At 39.9% G+C, this 17,382-nt stretch overlaps 1 protein-coding gene across 2 annotated transcripts in view; it reads left to right on the forward strand.

Annotated features, from left to right (window-relative positions):
- LOC126198491 (protein mini spindles) overlaps nucleotides 1-17,382 on the forward strand; it is a 170,248-nt gene that overhangs the window by 109,900 nt on the left and 42,966 nt on the right. For both annotated transcript variants that reach the window (XM_049934864.1, XM_049934865.1), the window contains exons 16-21: nucleotides 6,592-6,762; nucleotides 6,856-7,092; nucleotides 8,487-8,649; nucleotides 8,736-8,905; nucleotides 9,531-9,677; nucleotides 9,815-9,937. In XM_049934864.1, the coding sequence (XP_049790821.1) occupies nucleotides 6,592-6,762; nucleotides 6,856-7,092; nucleotides 8,487-8,649; nucleotides 8,736-8,905; nucleotides 9,531-9,677; nucleotides 9,815-9,937 (1,011 nt within the window). The remainder of the gene's footprint in view (nucleotides 1-6,591; nucleotides 6,763-6,855; nucleotides 7,093-8,486; nucleotides 8,650-8,735; nucleotides 8,906-9,530; nucleotides 9,678-9,814; nucleotides 9,938-17,382) is intronic.

The raw sequence follows: 17,382 nt of genomic DNA on the forward strand, positions 1-17,382 counted from the left end.
TCAAAGCTGAACTGCTTGAATTGCAGCAACCTCATCCTAAATGTTCTGGAATTGCTGCAGTCTCATCAGAAATGTTATGCTGTAATTCTTGAAGACTGAGATTTGTTGAGACAAACCTTAGACCTGAGGACATCCCACACTGACAGATCAGGTGATCTGCGTAGCCAGCCAGCCCTGCAACCAGAAAGAGCTCGGCAAACGACTCTCAGGTGTGAAGTTTGTGTAAATGTGCTCCAAGGTTCGGCCACACGTGTGGCGTGTGCATCATGGAGTATGGTTATACACATACATTCACTTGCAATTGTATCTACTCGTCTGTGCCACTTTATTTATTCCACCCTGTACATACTTTCCAAAATCCACAAACCCAACAGTCCTGATTGCCTCATTGGGGCTGGTTATAGTGTCCTTGCTGAAAGAATTTCGGCCTTCATTGACCAACGCCTCCAACCAGCTGCCCATAATCTAGCCTTCCACATCAAAGATACCAATCACTTCTTTCACTGACTCTCTGCCATCCCCACCCCTTTACCTCCTGGATTCCTATTTGTCACTGTTTACGTCACCTCCCCATACACAAACATCTTACCACTATTGAACACTACCTTCCCCAACATTCTTCACACCCCAAACCCACTACCTCATTCCTAATACACTTATCTAACTTTATCCTAAGCAACAACTTCTTCTCCTTTGAAGGGAAAGCATAAAAACAAATCGGCAGCACAGCAATGGATACCCAAACAAATCAGCAGCACATCAATGGACACCCACATGACACCTTCATTTGCCAACCTGATTATGGGCCACCTGGAGGAGACCTTCTTAGCCTCCCAAAATTTCTAATTTCCAGCTTGGGTTGGGTTCGTTGGTGATATCTTCATGATATGGACTCGGAGCCGAGACACACTATCTTCTTCCCTTCTCAACTTCATCGTTGCCTCTTCCATCCACTTCACCTGGTCCTCCTCAAACCAGCATGCCACCTTCCTAGATGTCGTCCTAATCCTCTTTGATGGCTCCATCTGTACCTCTGTCAATAGTACACACACCAACTACAACCAGTAGCTGCATTTCAACAGCTGACATCTTTTTCATACCAAAACATCCCTCCCATACAGCCTGGTCACCTGAGGACAGCATATCTGGAGTGACAAAAACTCTTTGCCCAGTATGCTGAGGGTCTCGCAGAGGCCATTAAAGACAGGTGCTATCCCCCAGACCTAGTCTGCAAAGAGATCTCCCTTGCCATTTCCTCTCGCACCTCCAATCCTCCCACCATCTCAAAAACCAGCCACAAAGGAGTGCCCTCTTAGTCACCCTACACCACCCTGGACTGGAACAACTGAACCATGTCTTTGTCCAGGGCTGTATTACCTATCATCATGACCTGAAATGAGGGACATCCTACATGAGATTCTTCCCACTACTTCTAAAGTGGTGTTCTGTTGCCCACTCAACCACCAAAACAGCCCAGTTCATCCCTCTGCCACTCTCAGTCCCAACCCTTGCCACAAGGATCATATCCCTGTGGGGGTCACTCATGAAAGTGGCCATGCCATTTACCAGCTCTGCTGCAGTCACTGCACAGTTTTATATTTTTTTAATTGGTATGACTACCAACCAACTGTCTACCAGGATGAACAGCCACTGCCACACTTTCGACAATAGCAAGTTAGACTACCCAGTAGCACATCATGCAGCTGAACATAACACGGTTGATTTCAATTGTTGCTTCGCAAACTAGGTCACCTGGATCCTTTCTCCCAGTACCAGATTTTCTGAACTGCGTAGGTGGGAGTTATCCTTGTAACACATTCTCTGATCCTGTAATTAGCCCAGTGTGAACCTACAGTAATATACTGTCCCCACACCCTCCACCCAACAGTTTCCACCTCTTCTATCACCTCCTACCCACCCTCTGTGTTTGCCACCCTCTGCAAATGCACCTACCCATCTTTCCCTGTTCCTCTCCTCTTTTGCTTCATTTTCATCACTTCCCTGCCCCCACAATCTCCTGATACTCTGCGTGTTAGCGTTCTAGTCCCTGCACACTCTGCCAGACAGCAATCCTCCCTTCCCCCACCTACCCATAGCTACCCCTTCCCCTCCCCCTCAGTTTTGCTACTCCCGTCCCACATTATAGTTACATTCTTTCCTGAGCTGACATAGCTGATGCTCGTATGTGTGAGGTGTGCTTCCTTGTGTGGATGATGATGTGTGTTTCTCTTTTTCTGATAAAGACTGAGGCCGATAGCTTGTGTGTCTTTTAATTGTGCCTGTGTGCAGCTTAGCGTGTTAATTTTGTGGTAAGTAGCAATCTGTTCCTACATTGTTGCCATTTCTACCAGGAATTTCCATTGTTTTAAAATATTTTTTTTTTAGTTTTTAAGGAAAAAAGCTTGTTTGAAAGAGGAAACTTTGGTCTTTTAAATAAGCTATGTCAATCTTCATTCACTTATTTGCAATATGTACTTTTGAATGCCATAAAAAAAAATTACAGGCCATATTTCCATTAAATTAAGAAAAAGTCTCAATTGTTTAAAAAATTTGAGGTTGATTAAAAAGTGAGGATAGCAGGGCATGAACAGCAACTTTGTAGTTCAGAATCTGTTCCTCAATCCAGTACATTATCATAGAGCTTATAGTTTCATTCATTAGAAAGAGATTAGTATTATACGGAGGTTAGAGTCTTCCTTCGGGCATTGTGTGTGTGTGTGTGTCCTCAGGATAATTTAGGTTAAGGAGTGTGTAAGCTTCGGGACTGATGACCTTAGCAGTTAAGTCCCATAAGATTTTCACACACATTTGAAAATTTGAGTACTATACGTCCCATTGTCAACGAGATCATTAGAGATGGAGAACAAGCTCAAATTAGGAAAGGTTAGAGAACAACGTCACCTGTGTCCTGTTGAAGGAACCATTCTGGCATTTGCCTCCAACAGTTTGGAGAAATCACGGAAAACTTAAATCACAATGGCCTGACAAGTGTTTGAACTGCTGTCCTCCCGAATGAGAATCCAGTGTTCGAACCACTGAGCTACCCCACACATATGAGGTGTAATAAAAACGTAACAGGATTTTTTTTAATTTTGCAGGGTTTGTACATGAGCTTTTCAATTTTTTTAAATCTTGGTACACATTTCCCTGAGGTGTGTTTGTATTTTTCAGCTGTTTATTCTTGACAGTTGAAAAGTTCTATCTGTTTTCAAGCATTTAGCAAATATTTTTAATTTAGAAAATTTAGATCAAGAAATATACATTAAATACTGCTTTAAAAATAGAATAAAGTGGAGCACTACATTCACAGTGTTGACTTGGCTTTTGGCGAACTACTAAGAGTAAGAAGAGAATTTGAGCAGTGTAAATGTTGAAGATGACCGCTCTGGGCAACCTAACACTTCAATTATTGACAACATTTTGAAGAAGTAAAGCAAATGTTCCTAGAAAATTACAATCACAGGGGTTGCTAATGATGTCAGCATATCCTTTGGCTCGTGCCAAATGATTTTTTCAGATGTTTTGGGCATGAAGCATGCAGAATTGTTGAATTTAAACCAAAAACAATGTCATGTAGACATCACTCAGGGATAGCTTAATGAAGTAGACAGTGATCCAGAACTTCCAAAGACGGTTATAACAGATCAGGAAAGGTGGGTACATGAGTGTAACAGTGAAAGCAAGGCCTGGGGAACCAAGACAAAAAAAAATTTGACAAGTACGATTACATGTGAATGCTCTGATCGCTGTTTTCTTAGATTACAATGGGGTATTGTATTATGAGTTCCTGCCTTATGATTGTCCAATCAATATGGAACTCTGCCTGGAAATTATGTGCCGTTTGTCTGTAGCAGTTTGAAGAAAATGGCCAGATTGTGGCAAAACCACTCACAGAAATCGCATCACGATAGTGCACCCGTTCACACTTCAATGCTGATTTTATTTTCTGACAAAAACAAAAAAAAATTATGTTGCATCAGCCGTTGTATTCACCGGACATGACCCCATGACTTCTTTCCATTCCTGAGGCTAAGAGAACAGTGAAAGGACGTCATTTTGGTGAGATAAAAACAGAACTGGTGTAGGAGCTGAACATCATAACGAAAAGTGAGTTCCAGAAGTGCTTCAAAGATTGACAGCTCAAATGTATATCTGAGGGGGGTGATGTTGAAGGCTTTGATGATGATGAATAGAGAATCTTTAAGAAAAACAAAAATTCCCATTACTTTTTGATCACACCTCAATCAACATTAGTGTTAACATAAAACAAACTTTATTAATATTCTGTCAAATGGCAACACACACATACCTCCCAACAAGAGACCATTTTGTTGATACAGTTACTGTAGAATATTTGAATTTATGGTGCTATCACCTCACCTCTGCTTGCACTAAATCATCACTGTCAAACTTAAGTCCTTGTTGATTTTCTTTAAGTTTCGGAAACATGAAAATCACGTAGGGCCAAGTTGGGACTGTATGGAGGTTGATAGAAGACAGTGAATGCAATGCATCAGATTGTTGCAGATTTCTCAGCACTTGTGTGTTGTATGCCACTGTCATGCTAAAAGAGGGTGTTCCACATGTGGATGAACTCTCTGAATTCGTTGTTTCAGTTTTCGGAGTGCCCCGCTGTATCTTGCCTAGCCTGTAGGCATGAATTTCAAATGCACCCCATCTTGACCATCCCAGAAAACTGTGAGCATGGCTTCACCTGCTGATGGCATTGTCTTGAGCCTTTTGGCATCAGCGATACTTTGTAGCAGAATGCCATTGTGTTGTCTTGAATTCGGGATCAAAATAAGGAACCGAGGTTTCATCACCTTACAGTGCTGTTAAGGAACCATCCACCCTTTGGCTCAAAATACAAAAGAAATTATTGACAGATGTCCAATCCCCTCAGTTTCATGTTGGGAGTAGGAGTAAGCATTTGATGCACTCACTGTGCACACAGTTTGTTACTGCAGTTCGGCAATGATGGCCTGTACCTATTCTTGTGATATGCCACTCGTACCTTAGAGCTGTGTCCGTGTTATGATTCTTCTCTGAAGAGATCATCAATGAGATTCGGATGGGTCCAATGCTGCACATTATTGATGTAAACACAATTGTCACAGTAAACAGCTTTCATTCTCTATGGGTTTCAGTTGGAGGCATGTTTTTTGGGATTAGAAACTAGGTTATAGCACACTGTCCCTCATACTCTTGATGTAAACAGTGCCATGTTACATGCTAAAACTCAGAGCCCTCTAGTGGCAGAGAGTTTCTTCTTGCATCAGCGAAGCAGGACAGTTAGCCACATGAGTGATATACATGACACACAGTACATGAACCGGTACTGAGAACAGAATATATATATATAATATTTTTTTTTTTTTTTTTTTTTTTTTTTTTAAATTGGAGGCATAACTTTCCAGCACACCCTTATATAACAAATTGTACCAAAACGGAGGTTTTTTGATAAATCTTCAATGAGGTGTCATACTTCAATAGCAGAGCGAACAAAAATTACAAAAAGCCCTTAACCATAAATAATTCATTTCCTGTCAACAAAAATAGCAAATTCTACCATAAAGACACGTTTTGACAGATTATCATCATACCAGTACTTTGAAACAGCATATATTCATGGCACTTACTTATTTCAGAAATTCATTCTGCTTGCTAATAAGTCCTTATTTTAATGCTATCTGCATCATCTTTGTCATTGCTGACTAAAGTATTCTTCAGGTATGTTCTGGAAGGAAAAAATTTTAATTTTGTTGTATATGTGACTGTACCAAAAAGTTTTTAATGTGTTTATCGCATAATACACAAGATATGTGCTTTGGATTTTGCATGACTTTTGCACTCTCTTGCTGAAAAAGGAAATTTGTAGCTAGCTCATTGTAACTTAGCACAAAACGGACTGCAGTAGTATTACTTAAATGTTTGTGCAGTAAATACCCCGAAATGGTTTAACCATTTTTTGGCAAGTTATTGCCAGTGATTGTCTTCTCCTGTGATGACAAAATGTCAAAATGCCTGTTATGTATTCCTTAGACTAGTTAATGCCAAGCATTGACCTTACTTGAATAATAGTGTGTGGACCAATTGCACAGAACATGCCTACTCTGGACTTTTGCAAGAAATTTTGCAGTGTACACAAATGGATGACAGATGGAACGACACCTCCCGTAAGGCTATGTAAATTCAGTAGTGGCTATTTCTCTTAACGTGCCAACTGACTTGTAAAATAAGCTCTGTACCTGTGACATGAGGTTGGGTGTAAAGTGAAGCTTTTCAGCTGTCTGGATGACCTTTGTGAAATGGCTTCTTGCAGTATGTAATTTGGCAATTAGGCCTTTGTGAACACACCAGTGACCTGGTTAAGCTTCTGCCCCTGTCTCTTTGATTAACTGTTAGGCCTTACATAATTAGTTGCAGCTTTAGGTGTCTGCCTTAATTATTAGCCTGAAAACTTTATTGCTGTATTTTGACACTGCATTAAAAAAAAGTGGCCTGCAGTGTGTTTGGCGGGGATTGCCAATCATGACGACTTGTTTGTACTTTATCAAATACTTGAGTTACGAGACCTGTTATTTTTTATAGCATGATGGGGAAACCCCACCTGATCCTGTGAGGCGTCAGAAGGGTGCCGATGGAGACGCTGAGTCACCGGAAGAAGTTAAAGTGAACATGCATGACATGATGGAGAAAGTAGACATCAGTTCCCACATCACTGATGCTCTGCTCAGTGAGCTAGCTGACAAAAACTGGAAGGTGCTGTTTCCATATTTACCCTCAAAATAAATAAATATTTGCTCCTTTCATGTATTGGTTCATGATGTGTTCTAACAAATATTTTTTCTTCAGGTTAGGATTGAAGCACTGCAGAAGCTTGTGAATATTGTCAACGAGCACAAATACATTTCAAGTAATCTGGGAGATTTGCCTCCTGTCCTCGCTCTCAGACTTGTTGATAGCAACAGCAAGATAGCAGTGGCGGCCATTGCATTTTGTCAAAGCCTTGGTGCTGCCATGGGCTCCCAGTGCAAAGTACACGTCCGCACCCTGTTCCCCAACTTCTTGCAGGGACTCGGTGACAGCAAGGTAGGTGTTTATAGATTAGGGCTACATGAAATTAGAGGCTAAAATGACATGTTGACAATTTTACATGATCATCGTGTACATTAACTAAATTCTATCTGGAAAAATGAAGTAAGCCTCAAAAGCTCTTAAGTGAAAAAGAAGGAATTGAATTAAATTTAAGCTGTATATGGTCCTGCACGTGAGCAATATAGTATTTCTGAAAGCATTTGTTGGCCAGGATGCTGTGGTTGATACAAAAAACTTTTCATGGACTACTCTGTTCCCATTTGCAGGGTGTATCTAGAAAGGTGAAACACTGGCAGTTTCGCAGATAGTTCTAGGTGTTAAATTTGTAAGGGCATGTAGAGCTTAAGAGGGCATGTCTTGTCAAAGTCACAATGTGTTGTGTCCGACAGGTGACATCATCTAGTACAAGAAATCTACCATCTCAGTTCTTCTTCATGCAAAGTCAGCTTCTGAATTTTAATTCAACTGGCTCCTCCTGTCTTTTAAAACTGATGCGTGTGTCAATGTCTATAGAGTATAAAAGTATACATTGTGGTGCAGTTTCAAGGCTAAAACACTACAGGTAATTTATTTTATGGTCTCAACACAATGAAGTATGTTCCACTGCAGCTGACTATGTCCAAAGCAGCAATCTGTCATGCAGTCAGCTAAACTTGTCAAGTGTTTAAAAGGAAGAATAAGCTGGCACATATAGTTGATACTGCTGATAACGATTGCTTCATATGCTCTGCAATATTAGACCAAAAATTTCCCACCTTTGTGAGTGATTTCACAATTTTTTTTCGCTGATCCCTCTATTGACAGCATAAAACTTTACACAAAGAAATGAGTTTTTCAATCCACCAGCAAACTGCCGTATCTTTTATGCCGTATATGTATGCACTTCAATGCTCTTACTTGTTTTGAAGTCCCTTTGTCATACCATTCAGTGTTTGAGGTAACTAAATTTTGTGTAAATGGCAAGAGACACTTGTATTTTGCCCAGAATTGAACATTCCAACATTTCAGCTCCCAAACTTAAGATAGTTCAAATGTTTGCATTGATTATTCATAAAAACACAATTCACATCAGGGAAATCTCCTTAAGCTTTTGCATTAAAGTTGGCTTTTCATTGCACTTCCACAAGCCTGGCTGGTTTTTATTGTCTGAAGTATTGGAAATTGCACTCTCGACATTTATGCAGATAATTGTGAAAGGAAGTAGCGAATTGCTTAAAGTATATTTGCAAACAACTGGACACTACTGAATGAAGAGATTTTTCAGCTTTGCAAGGACTGTAGATGCAATTTGCCCCTGTATTGTGCTGTTATAATTAAGCTCAAATCACATGTCTAAAGCTCAGAGTGGTGGTGGTGTAAGAGGACTGTGGTTTACTTGAACATTGCAGGTGTGGGTACGGTCGGCTGCGTCAGCTTGTATAAACACCTGGGGTGACCAGTGCGGTTACAAAGTCTTTTTTGATGGTGAAATGATTGGCGACGCTCTGAAATCTGGAAGTCCTGTGCTAAGATCAGAACTCTGGGCTTGGCTCGCCGAGAAGTTACCGGACAGTAAGAAATCAATATTATTTGTGTGGTCCTATTTATTGCTGCCTGGATCAAAAAAGGAAAAAAGATCAAAACCTTTATGTTCACAGTACCTCCAAAATCTTTCCCCAGAGAAGAACTGACTGTGTGTGTGCCTCACTTATTTTCTAATTTGGAAGACCGCAATGCAGATGTGAGGAAAAGTGCTCAGGATGCAGTTCCAGCATTTCTAATACACTTGGGCCACACATCGTTGATGAAAGCTGTGGCAAAACTGAAGGTAAGAGTAGCATTCTGATGGACAAGCAGAAAAGAAGCTGTACTTAAAATTGTTTTAATACATTGTAATGTTGTTATGAACATTTTGCTTTGTTGTTGATACATTGTCATGAGCCCACAAATATATTTTAAATCTGATATAAGGAAAATATACAAATATTTGCATGGCATGCAGTAATGATATAGAAAGTATTGTATAAATGAAATAATCGACAATTCTCCACCTGCAGTGACAGATCTCGCGTTTAGTTCATTGTTCGTGTATGTATTGCCACTTAACGTGAACAGTAGTACTAGTTTCGGATTATTTCCTGATGGTTTTAAAACAATGCATAAAATATTTTTAACATATAATTATTTATGAAACTGGATTGTTTTTACTCAGCCAGTGAAAGATAGGTAGTATGACTTCATTTTCCCGGTAATTTTTTACACGACGTGAGATTTATGGCAAGAATCATAGTACTTGATGTGTAGCTGTCACATACTCCAGTTCAGCCTTCTACATCGGTGTAACTCAATGACCCGAAAGGCGCAGGCTGTTGCAAAAGATTAGAATACTCGAGCCATTATCGAGTGGTTTGAAGATTCCTCCACAGTAATGTGTATCCTGATGTGTGTTACAGCCTGCTACACAGTCTGTTATTACACAAATTATCATGAAAGCAAATGTGCCTGTGAAGCAAATGGCAGATGAAGAGCAGGAGTGTGTGAAGACTGTGAAGAGCGGAGGAGCAAAGGCAGCTGGGAGCAGTACGGCTGTTAAGAACAAGGTAATTTTATGTGACATATCAGGGGAGGGGCGAGAGAGAGAGAGAGAGAGAGAGAGAGAGAGAGAGAGAGAGAGAGAGATATTGACTTCATATTTTATAATGGATAACCTGTAACAGTCATTTTAATTTACTAACAGGCAGCTGCCCCAAAAAGTGGGAAGACCGGAGGACGAAAAAAAGATGAAGAAGCAGATACATCTCCATTGTTGCAAATAAATGGCCAGAAACATCAGAGGTTACTTGATGAACAAAAGTTAAAAGTAAGTACCTCAACTCAGTAACATTTACATATAATTAGGGGGATGGAAGGCACTTGCCTTCTTCCTGGTGCAGTATTTTTGTGTGTTTTCAGATTATCGTGTGTATTTTGAGATCCCTAAGAAAAATAACATTAGATACTCAGTGAATTACAAATTAGAGATTCAGTTAACTACTGCCCTGGTTGTCTGAGAGGATGTGATTTAAAGAAAACTTAAAAGGATTATTTTATGATGTATATCTCGTAGTGTTATCTTCATTAGGTACCACAAATGTGGAACAATTTGTACCAAGAATGGTGTCAAACTAAAAAGCTGAATGGATCAAATATTTTTAAGCAGTCCATAAAAATAAAAGGAAGGCTTGAAATTCGGTTTTCATAGAAATATAAATTTATTTATAAGTAAGTAATACAAAACACAAGAACATAGATAATTCAGTTTCCTTTCTGACACTTCACTTCTCTTCGCTGTTATCTTACCTATGTAGGCAGAAAACTTATTCATGGTAATTACTTTTAAAACTGACTGAAGACAAATGTCTGAAGTTTTGAACTTCAGATGAATTATTTCCATTCAAAATAGCTGCTCTCATTAGTATGTACTTCCAGATATGGAAAAAATTCCAAATACAAATCGTAGACTATTTTCAAACTTTGCATTTGTAATTAAGGTATGCCAACTTCACTGAAGTTGGCTTCAAATTGTGATCACACTGGATCTTAATTACATCCATTTATTTAAAAAAGCTTTTCTCCAATAATTTAAGTTATACATATCTTGATTAAAACTTGTTTGTGAGACTCAAGATGTTTTTGTGCATATGTTTTACGTTACATTGTTGCCTGTGAACTAAATTTCTTAATTTTGTTTGTAACAACTATTATTTCTCTGCTGTTACAAACACACACACACACACACACACACACACACACACACACACACACACACACACACAAATTGCCACAAGTTCTGGAATATCAGGGAATTTAAAACGTGTTGGGGGGGGAAATGCCAGGGGGTGTTTTTTGTTTTTTTTTTTTTTTTTGTTTTTTTGTTTGTGTTTGTGTGTGTGTGTGTGCGCGCGTGTGTGTGTGTGTGTGTGTGTGTGTGTGTGTGTGTGTGTGTGTGAGAGAGAGAGATAAAAAGAAAAAAAAGAGAGAGAGAGAAAAAGAACTCACCCTGGAAATTATCATTCTTCGCTCAGCAGATGAAATGGTTTGTTTATGGCGATGCCATGCATCGTTGCTAGCTGGGCGAAGCTGACTTACAGCTGGGTGTTGTGTGCTGTCCCCCCCCCCCCCCCCCTCACTCCATCCTTCCCCACTCTTTCCTTCCCCCAGCTTGCTGTCAGTGCTGCCACCACCGCTAGCTGAGCAGCTGCCGTGAAGAGCGGCAGGGAGGCATGATGTACGAATACTCAGATCCAAACAAATCGCGAAAGTTATTCATTGCACTGAGTGATTACTGCAGTCTCTTATTAATCAACTTTCAGTTAGTGACCCATGACTGGGAGTGAATTGCTGGCCTCACATGAGCGAATTATCATGACGGGCCAGTACTGTGGGTATCTGACAGGTTGGACCCGCAGACCAGGTCCGTTCCTATGTGGTGTAAATTGGCATTTTTTTCATGATTTATCTGCAGACCGAGGACTGGTGCATTCTCAACAGGCCAGTGAATATTTCTCGAAAGAAAAATTACGCAATACCTGTAAAATAATTTACATAGTACAAGCAACGTTTTATTGCCACTCGCTGCAGTAGTGGCTTAGTATAACTCGCCCACCCACCACCCCACCTTTTGCACTTGTTTCAAGAGAACTGCTTCATTCCGAGCTTATTTCTGAAATTATTGAAGGTATTTTGAATCAGTCTCTGCAGCTACCAGAAAATGTGTACTTTCCTCACTAAATGTGTTTAATTTTACTGAAATAAAATGCCAGTAATGGTCTGTAATGAAACGTATTTACAGTCTGGTGTGTTGTCTACATCTAAAAACAGTTAATTAAAAAAGATTTTGATGATATGATATTTTATGCCCAATTTTCACTCACAGCAGCAAATGCTATCTGCTTGCATACTTTTTAGGTATTCCCTCATTTGACACTGTTGTTTCATGTGCCATAGCTGCAAAGATGAATTTAATATAACATTAATTATTACAAAGCACACAAATGAAGAATTTTTTCTGAAACTTGGAAGTTAAATTTTGTAGCTTAGTTTTTATCACACCATGATCCTCACTTGAAATACCGTCTAGAAATGTCTCAACCAACTCAGTGTACTCCTTATTTCTTACATTCTTGTTTGTGCAATCTGCACTGTCAGTTTTTTGTCCAATCACTTCATTATACTTGTAAAACTTGCTGTCATCCAACAATAATTCAGTCATCGGTGCATTGTAACACCTACAATTCTCTAGTTGCCACGTTAAAATTTGCTTCTTGTGGTAAAACAAAGCAGAGTTCACACTATGTCACCTCACTAACATTTAATGCAGTTGCAGCAGAGTTCTGGAACAGAGGTTTATTAAGCAAGGAACTGAGGACGGTTCAGATCAGAAGTTTATGAAAAATGGTATTATCCCTTAAAAATAGTAAATGGAACATTTGACCTTTCCTGAGATCCAGTTATAATATGTCAAAGAATGTACCTGCAGAAAGAGCTGACTATAAAAGATTTAATAAGCCTTAAAGTCTGCACCACTCCCCCCCCCCCCCCCCAAATAAAAAAAAATAATAATTTAAAAAAAAACTCTGCGTGCGATCTTTCAAATGAGGATGTGGTCAATCGGTGAAAAGTCGTCCCCTTCCTAAAGACCTTTTTTTACCACTGCTGCATTTAGACAACTAGGGTCCACCACCTCGTAAATTTTGTGCAGGCCGTATGCTCCACTCATTCCTCTTTGCCAGCACCCACAGCCCCCCACTGCACAGAAAAATTTAACTATGGAGCTGAGGCTACAGGCACCATTGCACATGCAGCACCATGTGGAGGTGGGGCTGTGTGGAGATCTTTTGTTCTTTTTTGGTTGGGATACAGCTGAAATTGAAATTACACTACATGCAATTTCGAAATGGAACCGTGCAGAATTTTTAAGAAGAGGGGAAGAAGATATGAAAGACTAGTGTTGGTTATAGTTCCTTCACCTTGCTGCTAAGGGAGATGGTCTCTGAACGTGTTATCGAACCAGACATCCCTGGGCAGCACATAGTGTTAGTTTGTTACATTAGAGTTCACGTCTGGGATGTCACAATCCAATCCATCTCTCGCATAACTGTTCTAATATCCAGATTTCGTTTGTGGTTTTATACTGTATATGTGTTAATTAGCTAGATTACTTGTGATACAGTTTTTCTGTGTTAATGTAGGCTAATTACAGGTCTTAAGTGGAGCCTGTCGCAATAACTGGCCACAAACTATCCTATTAGTAGGTTAACAGGTTTCTATTCTAATTTGTCTTTGTGTTACTATTTCATCATTTAAAGCATTGGTTATGTTCAGGTTATTCATCATTTGTCATTGTTGGTGTTAGTGTCACAAGAGTCCATTGTGCCGGAGTCATCTGAACTAACTCATTCGTCTCACTGTCATCTAACTGAATGTTGATAATCTCATTTCATTATAAATAGTGCGTTCAATTTCAGAAATTTGTTCTGTGTGTTCGTTTTAGTAGTTCCCATTTGTCTGCATCCTTGAGTGTTTCTTGTAGTGTCTCTGTGGTAATTCCTGGTATGTTTCTGTGTAAGTGGCTGCATCGCTCACAGTACAGAGCAAGATGTTCAGGAGATCCATACTCACAAAGTGAGGTGATGCAGTGGTTTGCACACTGGACACTCTTTCTGGAGGATGACGGTTCAAACCAGTGTCCTACCATCCTAATTTATGTTTTCCGGGATTTCCTAAATTGCTTCAGCCAAGTGCCAGGGTGGTCCCTTTGAAAGGGCATGGCCGGCTTCCTTCCCGCGTCTTACCTCATCTGAAGGGACCGATGACCTTGCTGTTTGGTCCCCTCCCCTAAAATCAACAAAGATAGATATTCCCCACATTGGCAATCACCACTGTCAGCAAGCAGAAATGCTCCGCAAATCTGCTGGGTAAGGGCTGTGCCCAGGGCTTGGATAGGCTAATTTTCATTCATAACCAGTCCCTTATGTTGGAGGAAAAAGGTGTACAGCCTGCGACCTTTATCACTTTGGTCCCACTCATTACCAGGTGTCCACTTGCCAAGAATTCAGTTGCAGTTTTTGCTCAATGTTTTGTCTTGTATGTTCCCTGACCTTATCAGGTCTTGCCATCTTCAGCCAGTGGAATTCAGCATGATATTTGAGGCTTACATCTATTAGAAAGACACAAACATCTCGCACAGTGCCTCTACTGAAGTAATGCTGATGCCAGTCAGTATCAGGACGACACTCCTCTGTCCAGACCTCACAGCTATCCTGTTCATCACAGGGATGAGTCTGTGTGCCTGCACGCTTGCCACAAAACATGCTACTTCATTTATTTTATTTATTTATTTATTTTGCGTGTTGTCATCAATGCCGTTTGCAAAAGTCAAGTACAGTTACAAACATAAAATACATTTAGATCTTAGCGTTACAGGTAGTAATTAAACAATAAATTTATGCTTGTCAAAATTCAGTACATGTTACACAAATTAATACAGCCAGTTATTTTTCTTATGCTTTGTTTTACAGCTCTTAAACTTGACCATTTAAAATTCATTGAGTGAATAGACACTTTTCAACTAAGAATTCTTTTAGTTTTGATTTGAATTGCTTTTATTACTATTTTTCGTGGACTCTGGCAGTTCATTATACCATATCATTCCATTAGTATGTGGGCTTTGGTCCGTCATTTTTAATCTTGTTAACTGTTGGTAGTAATTCTCTTTGGACCTGGTGGTGTGGTCATGTATATCACTGCATTTAGTTACTTCAGTTTTCTGCGAGACAAAAAAAGTAATTTATAAATATGCAAAGAGTATATAGTGAAATACTTATGTTGTCTGAAAACATCACGGCAAGAGTCTTTGTAGCCTAGTCCATGTACAATCCTTAACCCTCTCTCTTTGTAGCAATAGTACTCTGTTAAGGCGAATGTTGCAGCACAACCTCATGTTTCTGTACAGTGGCTAAGATAGGGATAGATTGTCCCATAATACACAGTTTTAAGCATGTGGGTGGGCACCATTTTGGACAGTTGGCTAAGAAGATACAGCCCATTTCTGACTTTTTTATATATGGCATTAATGTGGCTAATCCACCGGAGGTTTGAGTTCAGATGGACCCCTAGAAATTTAAACTCGTTTGCTTCCTATGCCACTATGCCGCATACCTCATTTACACAAGTGGTGTGAGCTGCCAGTTGTAAATATTAGCACCTGGGATTTATTTACACTGACCTTTAATCCTTGTGCATGAAAATATGAACTTAATTCTGGTATACCATTACTTACTGAAAATTTCAGTTCCTCACAACCTTTACCATCAAATAAAACTGAGGTGTCATCAGCACAATTTACAATGTGCGAGTCAACGGGTTGTACAACACCATTAATATTTGCTAAAAAGAGGAAAGATCCAAGAATTGAGCCTGTGTCACTGTTTCACTTGTGGATTTAAAGGTTAAGATCTTATTGTCAATTTCATGTGTAAGTTTGGTACACTGTTTCTGATTCACCAGATAGGTGGACTGAAGTTTCATTGATGCATCACTGATATTGTACGGCTGCAGTTTTTTTTTTTTTTTTTTTTTTAAGAGGAGCTCATAATTTACTGAGTCAGAAGCTTTGCTCAGGTCAAGGAATATTCAGGCTGTGTGCATATCCCATTCTATAATGCTGTACTTCATGGAAGAAACTGGGAGTAGCAGTGGCTGTGCTTAGGTTTTTCCTAAACCCCTGCTACTGTTCCTAAGACCGGTGCATTGGTATGTTATGTGTGATGGGCAGTATGTATTGTGTGGTATTGAAATGTGCTAATCCGTGTAAAAATTTTCAGTCTTATTCATTGTTTGTTTTGTGTATTAGTTGAAGTGAAGTTTGTCATGAACATTTACTCACAAGTATCATGCGGTTCTCTTTTTTTGATGTATATTTTGTTTAGTTTTATCACTGGGTGTCTGTGTAGTGTACTTTCATTAGTATATAAGCTGTTTAATGAACCATGGTTTTTAATTTGTTTGCATTGTACCATTATCATGTTGTATAGAGGGTTTGTTATCTAATGTTGATCTTGCGTCTGCTGATAAAACTACCAACAGATCATCAGCATAGGCTATGACTCTGTCATTGCGATCATCTCCATCTATCTGATTTAAGAGCAGTTCCCCTTAATGCAGACAAAGTAAAGAAACACGGTTAATATAGATTCTCTCTCTCTCTCTCTCTCTCTCTCTCTCTCTCTATATATATATATATATATATATATATATATATATATATATATATATATATATATAAACAGAGGGAAACATTCCACGTGGAAAAAATATATCTAAAAAGAAAGATGATGAGACTTACCAAACAAAAGCGCTGGCAGGTCGATAGACACACAAACAAACACAAATATACACACAAAATTCAAGCTTTCGCAACAAACTGTTGCCTCATCAGGAAAGAGGGAAGGAGAGGGAAAGACGAAAGGATGTGGGTTTTAAGGGGGAGGGTAAGGAGTCATTCCAATCCCGGGAGCGGAAAGACTTACCTTAGGGGGAAAAAAGGACAGGTATACACTCGCGCACACACACACATATCCATCCACACATACAGACACAAGCAGACATATTTAAAGACAAAGAGTTTGGGCAGAGATGTCAGTCGAGGTGGAAGAGTAGAGGCAAAGAAGTTGTTGAGAGACAGGTGAGGTATGAGTGGCGGCAACTGGAAATTAGCGGAGATTGAGGCCTGGCGGATAACGAGAAGAGAGGATATACTGAAGGGCAAGTTCCCATCTCCGGAGTTCGGATAGGTTGGTGTTGGTGGGAAGTATCCAGATAACCCGGACGGTGTAACACTGTGCCAAGATGTGCTGGCTGTGCACCAAGGCATGTTTAGCCACAGGGTGATCCTCATTACCAACAAACACTGTCTGCCTGTGTCCATTCATGCGAATGGACAGTTTGTTGCTGGTCATTCCCACATAGAATGCATCACAGTGTAGGCAGGTCAGTTGGTAAATCACGTGGGTGCTTTCACATGTGGCTCTGCCTTTGATCGTGTACACCTTCCGGGTTACAGGACTGGAGTAGGTGGTGGTGGGAGGGTGCATGGGACAGGTTTTGCACCGGGGGCGGTTACAAGGATAGGAGCCAGAGGGTAGGGAAGGTGGTTTGGGGATTTCATAGGGATGAACTAACAGGTTACGAAGGTTAGGTGGACGGCGGAAAGACACTCTTGGCGGAGTGGGGAGGATTTCATGAAGGATGGATCTCATTTCAGGG

This window comes from Schistocerca nitens, chromosome 8 (genome assembly GCF_023898315.1).
Source record: "Schistocerca nitens isolate TAMUIC-IGC-003100 chromosome 8, iqSchNite1.1, whole genome shotgun sequence".
NCBI lineage: Eukaryota > Metazoa > Arthropoda > Insecta > Orthoptera > Acrididae > Schistocerca > Schistocerca nitens.